General features: G+C 51.1%; 1 protein-coding gene across 3 annotated transcripts in view; it reads right to left on the reverse strand.

Moving 5' to 3' along the window:
* Positions 1–12,105: 12,105 nt before the first annotated feature.
* The window catches only part of Pgf (placental growth factor), a 31,082-nt gene continuing 24,583 nt past the window's right edge, over positions 12,106–18,604 (reverse strand). For 2 of the 3 annotated variants that reach the window (XM_050164579.1, XM_050164580.1), the window contains 5 exons: positions 16,947–17,143; positions 16,642–16,718; positions 14,781–14,810; positions 14,621–14,684; positions 12,106–12,914 (listed from right to left, as the gene is read on the reverse strand). In XM_050164579.1, the coding sequence (XP_050020536.1) occupies positions 14,633–14,684; positions 14,781–14,810; positions 16,642–16,718; positions 16,947–17,143 (356 nt within the window). In that variant the 3' untranslated portion in view covers positions 12,106–12,914; positions 14,621–14,632. Of the gene's footprint in view, positions 12,915–14,616; positions 14,685–14,780; positions 14,811–16,641; positions 16,719–16,946; positions 17,144–18,604 lie in introns of those variants that run through there. The other variant, XM_050164581.1, reaches the window with a different exon arrangement.

The raw sequence follows: 18,604 nt of genomic DNA on the forward strand, positions 1-18,604 counted from the left end.
TGCAACAATACTTTGATGTGAACACCTTTATTTGCTATTCATTTACTGTGGGAGCATTTTTAACTAATTTTGTCTCTGTTTGGGTTCTTAACATTTTGTTTTTTATTGTGTGTATTGTGTACACACACATGTGCACCATGACACATATGGAGCACAGAAGACAGTTTCTCTCTTTCTACCACACAAGTCCAGAGGTCAAGCAGCTCAGGCTGCCAGCTTTGGCCGTAGGGGGCATTCCCACCTGAGCCATCTCACTGTCCCCCGTTTTTGCTGTTAGGACAGGACTTTCCTGTGTTGCTCAAGTTGTTCTCTAATTCATTAAGTTCCTGACTACTGAATGTTGAGATTACAAGCATAAGTGACCTTGCCCAGTCTTATTAATTTATTTTTCAAAAACATAAACAAATTGGAGACTAAAGAGATGGCTCAGTGGACAAGAGCGCTTGCTGCTCTTCCAGAGAACTCAGGCTTGATTCTCAATTTCCAGCACCTACAAGGCAGCTCATAATGGTCTGTAATTCCAGTCCCAGGGGAAATAACACCCTCTCTAGGCTCTGAGGGAACCAGGCGTACACGTGATACAGACATAGATACAAATAAACACCCAAAACAAGAAATAAACAAGTAACCATAAAAATTACACACAGTTACCAGGTGGTGGTGCACGTCTTTAATCCCAGCACTCGGGAGGCAGAGACAGATGGATCTCTGTGAGTTCGAGGCCAGGCTGGTCTACAAACACACACACTGCAATAGTAGAGTTCACGAATCCGGTTACACGCACTTGACTTACTGTTGAACGTTCCTTACCTGGCTCTTCTCTTCCTAATCTTGTCCTAAATGCAACTACCACTGCCACCCTGGGGAGCTCCTCAAAGCATCAGTAAGATTCTGCCCCTCCTTTCTCAAACCCTGAGGAGTCCCATCTTGCTCCAAGATGTACTCAAGGACCTCCTGTGGCCCCCAAGACCTCCTTTCACTGCCCTTCCTAATTTCTTCTCCCTTACTGACCTCACCCATCCAACTTCAGCTCCTCCACAAACCAGACATCGCTTACACTAAGGCCTTTGCCCTGGAGCTGCCTCCTTCTAGAACAGTCTTCATCAGAAATCTGCCTAGCTCCCCTTCCCCTAGTTTGAGACAGGCCCCTGAAATGGTGTAGTCTGGCCGCTCTTCCCCATCCGCTCCCCTCGTCTCCCCTCTAATCCACTCGTTCATTCTGTGCTTATGTTCCTCTCCTAACTCTGGTGTGACCCTCATGGGCTTTGGTCTGCTTAGTTCACTGCTGTCCCCAAATGCCAAGAATGGCATATGTCACGTAGTATTGCCCAGGAAATGTGTGTTGAGTGAATGAGTGAGCGCTAAAACCTAAGAAATTAACCAGGGAATGCAATTGAGAAGGGCTGCGGAGAAGGTTCTGGACAGAGACAAAATACGTATGAATGTACTGGTAAAGTAAGGGCGCGAGGGGGGGGGGAGAGGTTCACATCTGCCTATCAAACAGAAGGCATGTAGTCATTGACAGACATTAGCACCACTTCCTGATAGACGAACAGTTCTTCACAAACTCTAAGCAAAGCTCGCAGATTTTCCTCTTAACTTGATAATGGGTTATCTTCCAGAAACTGCGCAAACCCCATATGTAACTTAGAAGTGTTCCCACAGTCAGCCATCCTGGCAGAAGGCAGGATGCTGCTGCTCCAACCCTGCACAAGCTAGGCTGAGTCATCGGACTCACTTTGAAGTGCTCCGGGATGAAGCATGTGGTATTTTAGGGTGGGAGCTTCAAAAGCCGGTGGATAATTCGTCTTCCCCTTCCTCCCACCAGAATGACTATGGAAGCAGAGAGCCTAGACGGCTGGGGAAACAGCAATACGGCCATCTCGTCCAACCATGACGTGAGCTGGGTATGAACCGTGAGTGACAGAGAAGGTTTTATTGCATGAAGAACTGGACAGAGATTTACAGTAGAGGGATGCCTTTGATGTCCAAGGCTGTTGCGAAGCGAGAAACTTCTGCACACAAAGAGCTAGCTACAAGGTTGCTTATCACAGCTTTCTTAATAATAACCACCACTAAAACCTAAATGCCCAATAGTGCATCTGTTGACCAAACCGTGGGAATTCCAGATGATGAAAAACAATGCAGTACTTAAAATCATATCATAGGAGACTAGGTGATGTCATTGGAAACAGTCCATACCAGATGATTTTGATTTTGACTTTGACTTTTTTCTTCTTTTCTTTCAGATATTTTTTTTTTTTCCGGGCAGGGGTTTCTTTTGGAACCTGTCCTGGAACTAGCTCACAGAGATTGGCCTAACTCTGCCTCCCGAGTGCTGGGATTAAAGGCGTACACCACCACTGCCCGCCTCTTTCAGATATTTTCAAAAGAAAGCTTTTATTTATTTTTATTCTATGTGTATGAGTGTTTTGCCTGCATGTATGTAAGAGCACCACATACATGCGTGGGACCCCCAGAGACCAGGAGAGGCATCTGGAGCTACAGATGGTTGTGAGCCGCCATCTGGGTACTGAGCAGCCAGTGATCTTAACCCCTGAGCCATCTCTTCAGTGCCCAGACTAAGTTCTTTTTAGTTTATTTATTTTTATTTTCTATGCGTTGGTATTTATTTAGACCGCATGCCTGTCTGTGTGAGAGTGTCGAGTCCCCTAGAGCTGGTGTTACAGACAGTTGTGAGCCGCCATGTGCATGCTGGGAAATGAACCCAGGTTCTCTGGAAGAGTAGGCAGTGCTCTTAACCACTGTTCCATCCACCCAGCCCCTGACCAAACTAAGTTTTAAACGCAGGCTATGAAATAAACAACGGATCCTGGTTACATTTGGGTCGTAAGCTAAGTAGATGTGCGAAGGGGCTGCGTTGCTCCCTTCTCTCGTCTTCATCCCGAGGATGATGGTGTAATGGTGGGGTCTTTTGATATAAAACACCCTCATACAAACTACGACAGGAGGTGTGATCTGTTTCGTCCAAAGAGCAACACATGAGGATGGTCCACAGACATTCTGCCAGGATTGGGCCGGGTTCCGGTGGAGGGGGCAGAGAAGATAAAGAGGTATACCGGGGAAATCATGTCCGTCTGCAGCCTAGGCCGGTTTTGTACCAAAGCCTTAAAGCAAATTTATTGCTTGTTCTTTGGATTTTAGGAGAATTTGTGGCCAACTGTAAGAAAGAGTTTGGAGGAGAATATTGAAAGGAGATATGGCCACCAATTATGTGAAACCAGAAGCAGTTGCTGCTTGCTTAAGCAAGGGAGAGAGCTGTGTTGGCAAGGCATGGATAGTTCTTCTATCCAGTAGTCCCCTTTGTCTTAGAGGTACGGGATGTGCTCCAAGACTCCCAGTTGATGCTTGAAAACCTGCCCTGTACCAAACCCCGTATCTAAGTATTGTGACACCACCAGGGTTGAAATGAAGCCGACAGCAGACAGCTAGTCAGCGACCAATCGGAGGATAGCACATACAGTGTGGATACAGCAAAGAAAGGGATGCCGCCCGTCACCCTGTGGCATAGCTCGCGACGGCGAGAGATTGTGTCACACCACCACGAACAGCCTATGGTTTTAAAATAGCAGATTGTTTATTTCTGGAAGTTTCCCCTTTATGTTTCGCAATTCAAAGTAACTCAGGCTTTGGAAAGTGAAAACATAGATGGCCCGGCGGTGGTGGCACACGCCTTTAATCCCAGCACTCAGGAGGCAGAGTGAGTTTGAGGCCAGTCTGGTCTACAGAGGGAGTTCCAGAACAGGCTCCAAAGCTATAGAGAAACCCTTTGTGGAAAAACCAAAAAGAAAAGAAAACATGATAGACTACTGGATGGGTTTGGGGCAAGGACAGCGTTCAGGAATGAGCCAATTTTTATTGGCCGTTCCTTGACTTTAGGAGCACCCGCAGTGGATTGGCTATTTTCAGGGGCGGGGGGGGGGGGGGGGGGGTTGGTGGGGGGGGGGGGGGGGGGGGGGGTTGGCTGTGGGGGGGGGGGGGGGGGGGGGGGGGGCTGTTACTGATTGAGTGTGGGTCTCAAGAGCCTGGTTACTGGACCAAACTGCCGTGTAAATCAGGTTTATAATCTGTCCTAAGAGTTACCTGCTGGGGGCTGGAGAGATGGCTCAGTGGTTAAGAGCGGTGCCTGCTCTTCCAAAGGTCCTGAGTTCAATTCCCAGAAACCACATGGTGGCTCACAACCATCTGTAAAGAGGTCTGGCGCCCTCTTCTGGCCTTCAGGCATACAGACAGGATATTGTATACATAATAAATAAATAAATAAATAAATAAATAAATAAATAAATATTTTAAAAAAAGAGTTACCTGTTGTCATAGCTACACAAAGATTAGACTCTCTAAGAGAATTAGACTTTATATTCTCATGCGGAAGGAAGGTGAGGGTCAGCAAACTCTCCATACACAAAGATGGAGTCTCAATGAGGCACTGAGTCTCTTTCTTTTCTTTTTTCTAACAGACTCTCCCTGTGTGGTCCTGCCTGGCTATCTCAGAACTTGCTTTGCAGACCAAGCTGGCTTCAAACTCACAGACATCCTCCTGCCTCTGCCTCTCTAGGACTGAGATTACAGTCGAGCGCCACCACACCCAGCCTGGCACTGTGTGCCTTTGGTGGAGCTAATCTCTACTGGCTAGGGCTTCTCTCTCAAAGAATCAAAGGGGGGCTGGAGAGATACTGCTCTTCCCAAGGTTCTGAGTTCAATTCCCAGCAACCACATGGAGGCTCACAACCATCTATAGTGGGATCTGATGCCCTCTTCTGGCAGATAGAGTACTCATATTTATAAAATAATAAATTGGCAATAAAAGGGGGAGTCAAAGGCACTTCCTAGAGATTCTGACATGAGAAGGACCCCTCATCTTCCTGTGGGCTGAGAGGTTGTATTTCTAGTCTCCTGGGGAGCACTTGTCTAGGAATTATGCAATTCTAGCTGAACCCCCCCCCCCTGCCACCACACACACACACACACACACAAACATATGCACACACACGCACGCACACACAGGCACACACACACACACACACACACACACGTACGCACGCACGCACGGCCCACAGGCCTGGCCCGATGCATGGGGGAGGAAGGAAGGCCACTACATGTGATCTTAGCCTGCTGGGCCTGGCTCTGCTCCCATAGACCACGGCTTCTGTGTCTGTGCGGCAGCCAGCCATGGCCAGCTGTCAGTTTCTGACCCTCCAAGAAGCTGGGGAAGGAATTCCTAGGGCTGATCTCACCCCTCGGGGACTTGTTTGGTAAATGAGAAGAAGACTCCACAGGCTTCATGGGCCAAGAGAGGAGGGTAGCCCTGTAGGGACTGTCCAACCTCAGGCCAAATCTTAGACCCCCTCTTCCTGGGCCACTTCTTAGCACTGTCAGTGTGGGCTGGGCTGCCTGAGGCTCCTGTTACTGAGGCAGCCTTAAGGTGCCGGGTGGCCCTGGCTGAGGCAGGGCAGGTCCACAGAGGAGGGAGGAGGGACAGGAGGATAGTGCATGGGTCTCCTGCACTGAACAGCCTTGCAGGGGAGCCAATAGTGTCTCACCTGCCATCCAGGTGACAGCCCATAGTCCAGCTATGAGACGGCCTCAGCCCCCTTCCCCCTGCTGGCCATCTGATGTTTTCATGGCTGCAGGGACCAGAAACACCATGTTTTTGGCCTGGAGTCTTTGAGGTGGGGCCTCATCTTCCTCAGTCACAGCCAATGTCATGGGAGGGGGTGCTCAGGCTTCCCTCAGGAAAGGGAGGGGTTGGGCTTCTCTAAAACAACAGCTGTTAAGCTTTGTTGCTGACAGACAGCCATCTTTCCACACCAAGACTCTGTCCTGTCACCGCCCTGTCTGGAGCCTTGATTTCCCACCCGAGTTTGTGGAAAGGCCATTTCTGTGGACCCGCCCAGACTCACCTCACAGATGGGTTGGCCAGCTTCTCCAGTGGGGAGTACAATCCTCTCCTTGTCCCCTCTCTGTTCTCCATCCCGTGGAGGAGGTACCGTGGCCGGGGCAGGAAGCATCCGCTTCAGGGCTGGATTCCATCCCACGGCAGTCCTTCCTGGCGAATTTGAAAGTTCTGGCTCACTTAATCCGCATGGCTTTTCACAGCCTGGACCTTTATATCTTCATCTGTAGAAGGAAAGGAAAATTTGTAAATTTCTTTTGGTCCAGTATAGTGTTTGTTTAAAAAACAGCAGCTCCCAGCTCGGCAGCCCCAGAACTGCTAAGAACAAACGCAGTTCAAACACCTGTTTCTCAATTCAGTCAGCAGTTTGCCTTGACCTAGAGCTGGGAGGTGATTCTCTCTCTCTCTCTCTCTCTCTCTCTCTCTCTCTCTCTCTCTCTCTCTCTCTCTCCCCTCTCTGTTATTTTATTTGTTGAAACACCGACTGGCTATGTTGTCCAGGCTAGCCTTGAATTCGTCATCCTGCTGCCTCATTCCCCTGAGTGCATGTGTCACCACATCTAGTCCATGGTGGCCTATTCTTTAAGGAACAACTCAAATGCCACTAACTTCTCCTTCCTTCTAGTTATAATCTTAATCCTTTGACTAACTTTCCCCCCCCCCCCCCAGTTCTGAGAATTGGACCTAGAGCTTTCTGTGTGCTAGGCAAGTCTTCTACTTCTGAGGTATACCTCTGTCCCTTTTAATAAATATTTATATAAATACAACACTAATATAAATTTAATAAATACTCTTTCAATTTTTTAAATGTATTTTTTTATTTCGTGTGTGTGAATGGTTGATATGCACGTATGTATGTGTACCATATGCATGCCTGGCATGCAGGGAAGCCAGAAGAAGGTGATAGATCCCGGGGAGCTGGAGTTAAGGATGGTTGTGAGCCACCATGTGGTGCTGAGAACCAAACCCGAGTCCTTTTAGGAACGAGTACTCTTAAACAATGAGCCAGCTCTTCAACCCCTTTCAACAAAAATTCCAAGGGCTGAGGCAATATCTCACCCAGCTCTGTGTGACCCGTTGGGCTCAATCTCTGCCTGGTGCCTTAGCACTCGGGGAGCACAGCGGCATGCCTTAGCACTTGGGGAGCACCACAGCATGCTCCCAATGCCCTTCTTTGATGTGGGAGTGTCATATCAATCTGTTGATTTCATTGGCTGAACAATAAAGAAACTGCTTGGCCCTGATAGGTTAAAGCATAGGTAGGAGGAGAAAACAGAATAGAATTCTGGGCGGAAGAGGAAGTGAGGTCAGACTCTGCTCTGCTCCCAGAGAGACCGGACAGCTCTGCTCTCTGGAGCAGAGACACCATGATGGACGGAGGCTAGAATCTTCCCGGTAAGCGCACCTTGGGGTGCTTACACACATCATTAGAAATGGGCTAAATTAATATGTGAGAATTAGCCTAGAAGAGGCTAGATAGAAATGGGTCAAGCAGTTAAATGAATACAGTTTGTGTGTTGTTATTTCGGGCATGAGCTAGCCAAGCGGCCGGGGTGTTGGGGACGCAGCCCCGCCGCTCCTATTACAACACTTCTTTCATGCCCCAAGGTGTTCTCTACCACCAAAGTCTCTTGGCAAACTCCAAACTCCTTTTCTACTTCCAGCCCCTCCTCATTTATCTTTTCTCTTAAGTAGATCAACGTAGCCTCTCTGCCATGCTGCACTTAGCTTCCTAAATACTTTAGAATGGAATTTCCTTTAGCAGATGGGGAAGTGGGAGTGTGGGACGTTTGCATGCGGATATATTTTGCCCCATCACTGTCTACTACCTACAATTACTATGTATCTACTCCAAAACGCCTGGCCCTGAGATTCAGCTGAAGTTTAGGAACCAGGTGGACAGAGCACATGTGGGAGTGCCCTAAAATCTCTTTATCTCTCTGTGCCCTGTCCCTCTCATCATTAGAACCATCTACCGTAATTGCGCCTGGATTTGCTGCCATCTTATGAAATTTTGTGACCTCTCAACCTTGTGTCCCTAGAGAACATTTTCCAAGTGACCAGTGGTAGCTGGGCGGTGATGGTGCACACCTTTAATCCCAGCACGTGGAAGGCAGAGGCAGGTGGGTCTATGTGAGCTTGAAGCTATGCTGGTCTACAGAGCAAGTTTCAGAATAACCAGGGCTATGTAGAGAGATCTTGTCTCAAGACAGAGAGAGAGAGAGAGAGAGAGAGAGAGAGAGAGAGAGAGAGACAGAGAGAGAGAGAGACAGAGAGACAGAGAGAAGAAAAGAACAAAGGTGTGTGTCATTTTCTTCTATAGCTTAACACCTTTTGAAGGTTTTCTGCCACATTGCACCAGATTTTGATTCTCTACCTGCCTTTAGAGTAAACCCATTGGCTCCTGGCTCCTTTCCTTGCCCATCAGGCTCCAGTCATATTGGAGCCTTCCTAACCCCGTTGCCAGTGTCCTCGTTTGGAGCACTCTGGTCTCTGAGTGACCGTAATGTCATAAACGATGTAAATGTGTGTTCATACTCCTCCCCCCCCACCCCCCACGATGAGGCTTCCTGCGACCCCTGGTCGACAGCACTCTCTGGAACGCTGCCTCTTTGCCTTTCCCCAGTTCCTGTGCCGATTACTTATTGTTGCAGAGCAAGCCACTCTAAAACATTCTGATCCCTGATCCCACTAGGAGAGGAAGCAGGACGTGGCGGGAACAGTTTGCCTTTGCTCCGTGAGGCCTGTAAACTCCCTTCTAACCTTTATTTTATTTTAAAAAGATTTGTTTAGGGGCGGAAGAGATGGCTGAGCAGTTCAGAGCACAATGGCTGCTCTGGTAAAGGACTGGGGTTCAATTCCCAGCACCCACCCGGCAGTTCAAAACAGTATCTGACACCCTCACACAGACATATAAGCATGCAAAACGCTGATGCACATAAAATAAAGATAAATCACCAAAAATGATGTTTAAGATTTATTTATTTTATTTTACACGTGTGGATGTTTTGTTTGTAGTTTATATGTTTGTCTGTGTGCCATGTGCGTGACTGGTGCCTACAAAGGTGAGAAAATGGAACAGAACACGGGTCCTCTGCAAGAGCAACAAGTGCTCTTTCCTGTTGACCCCTCCCTCTCTCCAGCCCCATAATCTTTATTTGTAATTATGTCTATGTGTGGGCCTATATACTCACCAGGGCCTTGTATACCTGTGATCTGGAATTACAGGCAGTTTGTAAGCCACCCAAGCTGGACTTTAGGAACTGAACCCAAGTCCTGGGTAGGAACGGCTTGTGCTCTTAGCCACTGAACGCTCTCCCCATCCAGCCTCCTGAGGCGTCAGCTGAGATAACTGTGAGGGCTGGAGCCAGGGGAGCTTGGGTTTGATGGAGCCTTTTCCTCTGTTTCCTCCACGGTCGGTCGTCTGAGCTTGCTTCCTACACAGTGACCTCAAGGTGGCTAACACCATCACAGCTGAGCGTTCCAAGGGACCAAGGCGAAGCACCGGTGTTCTTGAACGCTGGCGTAAGAACCACTGGCTGTGGGCCAAAGCAGCCAGCTCAACTCAGCCAAAGGGGGGGACTGAAGGGTCACCTCCAGCAGAGCAGTGTGGAGGCCATCTCTAATGTTCCACCGCTGCATTTTGGAGAGGCAAAACCCTTCCCTCCTTCCTCACTGCCTTCTTTCCTCCCTTCTGTTTAATTTTGTCAGAATCTTATTGTGTAGCTCAGGTTGACCTTGAACTCTTGACTCTCCTGCCTCAGTTTCCAGAGTACAGGAATTACAGATTTCTATCGCCAGCCCACCTTCAACTATAGATTTTTAATTTTTTATTGTTGTTGTTGTTATTAGTGTGTGTGTATGTGTGCATGACGTGTGTATATGTGTGTGTGGCAAGTGCCACAGCACACATGTAGAGGTCACAAGACCAACTTGCGGAGTTAGTAATTTCTCTCTTTCTACCCTCTTGTGGGGTTCAAGGATTGTACTCAGGCCATAGAGTTTTTAAGATAAGCACCTTTATCTGACAAGCTAGCCCCTCTTAACTATGTCCCCCTCTCTGCTCCTCAGCTTCATCCATCCATCCATCCATCCATCCATCCATCCATCCATGTGTACGAGTGTTTCATCTGTGTATATGTCTGAGTCCCACATGTGTGTCTGGTCCTTGAAAAGACCAGAAGGATGGTGTCGGATTCCCTGGAACTACAGAAATGATGGTTGTTAGCTGTCGTGTGTGGTGCTGGGAATGAAACCCAGGTCCTCTGGGAGAGCAGCTGTGCTCTTAACCACTGAACCATCTCACCTCTTCCCTCAAGTTTAACACTTGCTGAGTTAATTAGGCCAGTGTTTCTGATCTGGCCCTAAAGTTTCTTGTATTAGAATTTTGGGTGCTCGAGAGCCCCCTTTTCCTTAGCTTTGAGCCCACAACTGAAATGACAACCTGCAGCCTCTAACACACAACTCTCCATGGAATGAGAGCCAAGGGCAAAGGGCACGCGTGCGCCGTTACCCACAGTGCCTCCAGAACGTCTGATTGAGTGGTATTCCATCAAAGAGTGATAAGCCCATTACACGGGTCCCTGAGGACCCAGATGACTTGAGAGGACCGTCGGCTTGCTTGAATGCACCCACCATTCAGAACAGAAGAAAAAGTTCCTTTTCTTACTGTTCTTGCAGTGAACAGCCCGGCCAAGGACAAGGGTTTCTTCCTCTAACCTAGGAACTGCCCTGGTCTCTGTCTAGGTTACTGCAGAGGTGGCTGGCCTGAATGGGAGCTGAAAACCTTGGAGATACTACAGGGTGGAGTTGGGGTCCTCAGGGCCCAGCCAGAGGCCTGAGTGAGGGAGGGGTGCTTTCTTCAGAGAACCCAGCCAGCGACGATGTCTTCCCACAGCTGCAGATGAAGAGAGAAGCAAGCCATTTCTTTAGCTGAGTCCCCCGGGGCCAGCCCACACCCTCTCTGATCCCTAGCCAGGAACACATGCTGACCGGACTGCCAGACCGGACCGTCCTCCAGGGCTCCAAGCTTCTGTGAACAGACAGAGCCTGCTGGACCCTGCTCATTGTCGTGACCTTCAAACAAAGCAGCACTTCTCAACCTGTGGGTCGAGACCACCAAACAACACCTATTTCCCAAGGCCTTAGGAACTGAGACACCACTCGGTAGCAAAATTAGTTAGGAAGTAGCAACAAAAATAAATGCATGGTTGGGGGGGCTGTGTGTCACCACGACATGAGAAACCGTATTAAAAGGTCTTAGTATTAGGAAGCGAGAGAACCAGCACCCTATAAGCAGGCCCCTTTCTGTTCCCCTGAGCCCCTATATGTTTCAGCCTCAAGAGATAAAGTAGGGCTCTCCAACCAGCACACACAGTCCAAAAAGGTGCTCACACAACACTTCCTCATGCGTCAGGAGCGGCTGAGTGTCTGTTAGAAAGTGGTTTGGACTCGAAGAAATACAAGTTTTTCTTTTTTTATTTATTTAATTTTTTTTTAAGGGAGGAAAGTGAAGGAAGTTGGGAGGCAAAAGGAAGAAGGTGGCAGCCGATCCAGGCATCCAGGACCCAAGTAGTGAGGGGACATTGTGCTTCAGCAAACCTAGGACAGGGTAGCCCTCCTGAGGTCTGAGGACATGAGGAGACCCACTTATAGGCTATCCAGAGTGCAGGTTCCAGGCTGGGTATAAGGTGGCCTTGGGTTGGGAAAATGGGGTTTAGAGGAGCCTGGAGCCAAACCTTTCCCCAACTTTTAGAGGTGGAACTGTATGTTTGGGGATGGGCGAGCCCCGGGGGCAGTCCTGAAATAATCTATCTGGGGACAGTCTCTGAAGACCATCCAGGGCCATCAAGACAGTAGCAAAGCTCCTTTATCATGTGTCAAAGCAGAGAGGTCCAGCCAAGAGCAGTAGCAGAGACACGCAGTGTCCCCTGGCAAGCCTGGGGTAAGGCTGACCTCTGACTCTCAGCCCATCATCCATCCTGCCTTCTCAGGCCTCGGTTTCCCCAGCTGTGAAAGGGGAAACATATATGATGTCATCCATGGTGGCATGCCCCCTCCCAACCTGAGACGGCTCTCTGAGGTGAGTTAGCGAGGCTCGGAGCCACCATGCTGGTCTCTGCCTCCCCCACATCCCTCCCCTCTCTGCTCTAGAAGACACACAGCCTAGACAGGTTGGTTTCAGATGAGAATGCTTTATTCAAGAGAATCTGGCTTGGCAGTTAGACAGTTCCGGCAGAGATACCCGGTGAGCTGCAAGGGCCCTCCAGGAACCTGCTTGCGTTCCATAGCCATAACACTAGGACACACGCCCCTGACTTGCAGCGATGAAAGTCCTTGCAGCGATGATTATCCCCCATGCAGCCTGCCCTCTGTCCAGTCCCAGGCCACTCTGCCTATGTCCCAGAGAGGGGGCAGGGGGGTGCTTTGCAAAGCCTAGAAGTGAACTTCTAGGCTGAAAGGCAAAGCCCACAGGCAGGCTCTGTTCTCCAGAGCCGAATGTCTTGTCCTGGTCTCCAGGGTAAACAGTTGATTGCAGCAGGAGGAGGACATGGCTGGGTCCCCTCTACTGCATGTCTTCAATGCAGCCATGGCCAGAGCTGCTGTCCGGGTGGAGCTGGGGACCAGGGTAGGTACTGGGCCTTCTCTTTCCTTCTCCATTTCCCTGGAGAACCAGAGCCTCAGGGGCCTGGCTTGCCCCTTGCGAGGCCACGTCCATGTCTTGCGTCTTCCCAAGCCGAAGCTCCCACGGAACCGTGGCTGGCTTCTTTCCTTCTCTCACGTTCTGTTTAAGGCACTGAATTCCTGAGGGTCCTGTCCTTCCATGCTCCTTATCTTGGCGGGAGCAAGTCATTCAGCAGGGTCGAGTTGGCTAATAAATAGAGGGGGGTAGGTACCAGCAGGGAGGGATTTGGGAGGGGGACGGTAATAAATATATGAGCAGGGTGTGGGGTCTCTCCTCTGAGGGGCTGGTCAGCTCCGGGGAACAGCACCACCAAACCTGCCAGAGACCAAACACAGACAAGTCAGGGAGATTCAGGGCACTGTGGAGGATGAGGCCCCCTCCTCTAGAGGAGGGCGGGTGCAGAGGACAAGGAGCAGCAAGCACCCTGGGACCGCTGCTCACACCCAGGCCAGCAAGCAGTTAGCACCCTTGCCAAGCACTGTCTCCCTCTTCATGACACCCCACAAGGATGTTACCTGCTCACAAATGAGGGGCGAGGGTTCAGAGAGTTTAAGAAACTTGCCTAAGGCCACACAACTGTTCCACGACAGAGACACTTGAAGTCAATCTGGTGTCACGCAACAATGTCTCTGGTCACCTCAATCTTCAGACAAACGTTCCAAAGACTGAGAACCGGTGACAGTGGTTTCGTCGTCTGCTTTTTGTTTGTTGGTTTGTTTTTTGAGACAGGGTGTCTCTGTCCTGCAACAAGCTCTTGTAGCCCAGGCTGGCCTCAAACTTGCAGAGATCCGCCTTCCTCTGCCTCCCGAGTGCTGGGATTAAAGGCGTGCTCCACCACCGCCCGGCCTGTTTGTATTCTTTTACTATATGTTCTGTGGCACTGAGGATTCTTTCACACGATGGGCAAGCTCCTTACCACCGTGCTACATCCCCACCCCCCAAACAGGTGTTTTTTGTTTTTGTTTTGTAAGAACTGAATTTTCAGCCTTCTTGGACATTCCGTTTTAACTTTGTGTGAGGAGGTGCCCGAGGCCTGTCCTCGCTACAGCCTCCCTACAGCCCTTTCCCCTTACGGAAAGCTAGATCCTCTAAACCCAACTGTTTGTTAATATGATTTTAAAAGTAAAAAAAAAAATGAGAGAGAGAGAGAAAAAAAATTGCAGTGGTGCATGTCTGTAAACCCAGCCCCTGGGAGGCTGAGGCAGGAAGATTGCTGAAAGTTTAAAGCCAACGTGGGCTACATAGCATACCATTTAAAATAACCCTGCATATGTTAATGGCCAACCTAAAATTAAGCAAGAGGCACGTGAGGTTTTGATGGTCTCATTGGGAAAATACCTGAACGAGACGTCCGAGAACCCACGTCTGAGAAATGGCCGGGCGGCACTTGATATCTCTCTGTGTGTGTGTGTGTGTGTGTGTGTGTGTGTGTGTGTGTGTGTGTGTGATATGCAACTCCACTAACTTGGTTACCTGGTGGGGGAGTCCCTGCCCTGGTCTTCCTCTTCAAGCTACATTGTTGCCTGAGTACCACCTGCTGCCCCGAGGTGCGAAGCCAGGATGGTTAAGGAACAGAGAAGAGAAAAGAAGGAAGGGACCCAAAGACAGAGACACTGACCAGGGGACCCGACAGGGGGGTATTGCGCTTTCCCCAGGGCTGCCCAGAAGTGGCCAGCTGTGGAGCAGAAGGCAAACACTGGAAGAGTGTGGCTGTCACCTGCGTGCCTGGCACACAGTGGTGCTTGGCAGAGGCCTGTAGACTAGCCCAATGCTTGCTGAGATGCCAGCCCCATCCTTTTACAGGGAAAGTGATTGTTTTAAGGCCACGCAGAGATAAGGGGCAAGAACTAAGGTCCCTTGATGCACCTTGGTCCTTAAAAAACATGAATTCCCTGTTCTTACCTCGAGATCTCATTTGAGCTTTTGCCTCACCCACCCCTGACCATTGGCCCTTGCTGCCGGGACCACCCCCGCCCCTTAGACCCAGCCTTTCTGCCAGCCCTGAGCCCCAGCACACTCACAGGTGGGGTTCCTCAGTCTGTGGGTTTCTGCTTCTCTCTCTTCCTCTTTCCCTTGATCTTCTTCCTGCAACAAGCCAAACATCAGCACAACATAGCTGGGGCTTCTCAGCTAGGACAGGAGCTGGCAGGTCCCACAACTGCTCCAAGCCAGTACGCTTACCTTTCTGACTTCGTCTTCTCCAGAATAGGCCTAGGGAAACAGAAAGAGACAAGGAGAGAAGAGTAAGTGGGCGCTTCCCTCTACCTCCCCACTTCCCGGTTTTTCTAAGTGGCGGTAACGCAGTCGCGCCAGCGCCACTAGGAGGCAGCACGGGAGCTGGTGAAGAAACCGCGGCAGAGGTCCCAGTGCTTGGGCTCCTGCCCTACCTAGGTCCTGGCAACCTCCAGAGAGGCCAGAGTTCCCCCTGGGGGCTCTTCATCACATGTTTCTGCTCGCCCTAGCCTCTTGGCATCAAATCTCGGATCCGTCCTTAGCTACTATACTTTCTCTGTTCACTTTCCCCCTTTTCTTTCCAGGGTGCATTCTGGGAGTTCCCTCAAGGAAAGTAAATGATGGACAAGACTGTGGACGACAGGGCAATGGTGGCGGCCAGCTAAGGCTGCTCTCCTGGGCTCAAGCGTCTCCCCAACCCCCACCCCACCGTGGCAACAGCAGGGAGTCACCAGGCATGTCCCAGCTCTGCCTTCTGGGGCCGTGGCTGTTGGCCCAGCGGTGAGAAGAAAGGTGCCCCTGTTGCCTGGCCTGATGGAAGGGGATAACTTCAGTATTTCCCAGGGACAGTGTTGAGGACGGGGAGGGGCAGCAGGGGCCCTGAGTGTGTGCTGTCCTGGGCTGGCCCATTTTCCCCAGTCACACCTTGTCCTAAGAGTGACGGGGAGAGCAAAGCTGATGGAGAAGGTGAAGGCCGAGCGGTGGGCGGCTCATGACTGAGCTATTGTTACCTCACTTGAAGTGAACAGGTTGAATCAAGGCCCCCAATATTGGCATAGTGGATAGAGCCTGGAGCCAGGGCTCAAGTTCAAAGCAGGCAGCTAGAGTCCTGGGATTAGGCAGGGCCAGGCGGCGGAGCTAGTACTAGAGCTATGGAGAAATGGTGACTGCCGGGAAAGGCGGCGGGGGAAATGCAGTTGCAGGAGTGAGACGGGCCAAATCTAATCCTAGATCCCTCTTCCGCGCTCACAAGGCAGGGAACTGCACGGAGCCTGACTTTCCTCCTCTGCGCGCCCGAAGGAGCTGGCCACAAGGGCATGAATCTCTACTATCTTGCTCGCCACTGTATCCCGAGCACCTCGGCCAGTGTATGGCCCACAGTGGGTACTGGATAAACGTGTGTGAGGGGTGATTGCCCTCCCCTTCTTTCAGCTCCAGACTGGGCCCCCACACCCCTAATCGGGTGCCCTTGGCCATGGCAAAGAGCAGCATCTAACTATCTCATTCTTTCTGAACCTAGATGGCATGGCAGGCCGCTGTCCCCAGCAGCAACGGTTCTAAGAGCCTGGGGGACAAACAGCAAGGCTGATGAGCGTTGGCCTCAGCTCTCCGGGGACAGTGAGCTGCAACCCTAAAGACAACGCTGTATCTCTATTTTCTTGTCCCTTCCCTTCTCTGAGGGTTTCGTTTTGCCCTCTTCTTGGCACGGTTTGCTCCCTCTGGTGGGCAGGCAGCCCGTTCCAGAATCAAGTACAGGCTTGTGATGTCTTTGCACCCATTCCTGAGGCCTGTGGCAGGTGCTGCTCATCTCAGAGGGTGGAGGTGTGACATGCATGGGAGGGGGGACCCTGGCAGTCTGGGAGAGACTCAGCCTTCCCTTCCTACTGTGATATCTTAGCAGCTGAGCGGGTGGCTGAGGCCAGCTCCTCAGGTCTGGGAGGGTGTCTGAGAAAATGGAAAGGGGTCTGCCGGGGACCACTTGCAGCAGGGGAGGCAGCCCCTCTTCTGCCCCAGGGGCCTTCGGAAGATTTGCTGAGGCTTAGCATTTGCTAGGTGCGCAGTGTGTCCCTGCTGCCCACCCGGGACCTACCTGCATTCACAGAGCACATCCTGAGAGAATGTCATCTCCGCGTAGGAAGCATCGCCAGCAGTGGGGATCTTCAAGATCTGTGGGAGGGGAGAGATGAGAACCAGTGAGGAGCCTGTGAGGGGCTCAGAGCCTAGATGGACAGACCCTGTGCTGGCAATGAGGGACACTGGCTTGGGAACTTAGTTCCTATTGTAGGTCCTTGACCTGCCTCTGTCCCTCTCTGGGTAATTTCTAGAGAGTCCGTGGGCTTCGGGATACGGTGTGGGCTATGGCAGATGGTGGCGGGTCAGGAAGAGCTTCCCTACCTGCATGGTGATATTGGCTGTCTTTAGCGGCACACAGTGCAGACTCTCGTCCCCGCAGCAGCCAGAACAGCGAGACAGGAGGACGCAGGATGGGCTGAATATGTATGCTACCTCATCAGGGTATTCATCGATGATATCCACCAGCTTCTCTATTGGTCGACAGTAGCTGCGGCCCCACACTTCACTGAAGGGCACCACTGTAGGGAGACAGAAGGCCAGATCAGGTTAGCAGGGACCTGCTCCTTGATGCCCCAGACGTGGCTCCTGGGTTCAGCTCCCACAAAGTTCACCTCTCCCATGAAGCCCCTGGACCTATGTGGGGTCCCTCTGCTCTGAACTATTGCCGCCATCACTCTAGGGTCCCTGCTGATCCTTTAGCTCTCTTTGGGGCTTAAATGTCAATAGAGCAGAATCTTTGAAGGTCCCAAGTTCTCCTTGTGTTTTTCTTTCTGGTTCCAAGTCTTCCTTGGAGCTTCGAGAACTATGCCCTGGGTCTCTCTCCAGCCTGACCTGGTGCTTCCTGAGCCTCGAAGAACTCCTGAAGACAGTCCTCCTACCAGGAACGGCTAGACTTCCCTCGCCCTCTGTCCCAACCCCATCACAGCCCCCTCGTGTCCCGCTCTACTTGACATCACTCCTCTGTAGCCGAGAGCATGCCTAACCACGTGATCCAGCCTCCGGCCTGTGTGGCCCCACCACCCTTTACAGGAGCTAGGACATATCAGTATTGACCTCAGCTTTGAATCTTACCCTGCGTGGGCCAAGGAAGACCATGTGCCTGTTACCCAGCCCCCACTCCTCCCTGAAGCCTTCCTTCTCTAGGCACTTGCTCTGCGAGGAGCGGTGCTCCGCTAGGGAGCAAAGCTTGGGTCCCCAGCTCACATCCTTCCCACCATCATTGGTGGTTCTTATCTCCCCTGGAGCCAAAACGAGGCTCTGGGAAGGCAGGAGCTGACCCCCGGGTAAACACAGGCTCAGTGACTCCTGACTGATGAGGTGACAGTTCACGGAGGATTACCAGGAACATTCCCGACCCCTGCAATGTCCTGGTGGTGATGGTGGTTGGTATCTCTGGGGGGACTGATCTGGAATCCCTCCAAAGATGCTCTTTCTTTAAGGGGTAGCCTGGTACCAGGGCTCCAACACAGGCTCTCAGAGAACAGCCAAAGCCAGACCATCTGGCTCCAGGCCCTATACTTGGCTGTATGACCTTGGGGAGGTCACTTAGCCATTCCAGGTATATCAGTTTCCTGGGCTTGGGAGCGAGAAGCAGCTTGGGAATAGATGGTTGCTAAGGTCACGTAGGCCCTGACAGACTGTCTGGGTTTGGTGCCCTGGTGTACAGTCCTGGTCAGCCTTGACACCAGGCCTGGATCAGCCTGCTCCACTTCTGATGACCATCCTCTCAACTCATGGGAGACTTGGGACCAGGGTCACCCACAAGTTGGCCTTGACAGAGAGCAGTGGCCTTCCCCAGCAGACCCTCGCTTCTGTGGTACTTCCTAGGGGGAGAGGGGGCCAAAGTCCATCCCACAGACCCTGCGAGGATGTGGCTCTAGGAAGGAAAATAAACTTCAGACATAGCAGAGACCCTCGGCAAAGGCTACAGGCTGGTGGAAAACACCCAAGAGGCTGTTCCATGTGGAGCTGGCGGGGCT

Source organism: Alexandromys fortis, unplaced genomic scaffold, assembly GCF_014885135.2.
Source record: "Alexandromys fortis isolate MF-2015 unplaced genomic scaffold, M_Fortis_MF-2015_v1.1 scaffold_159, whole genome shotgun sequence".
NCBI classification, from domain to species: domain Eukaryota; kingdom Metazoa; phylum Chordata; class Mammalia; order Rodentia; family Cricetidae; genus Alexandromys; species Alexandromys fortis.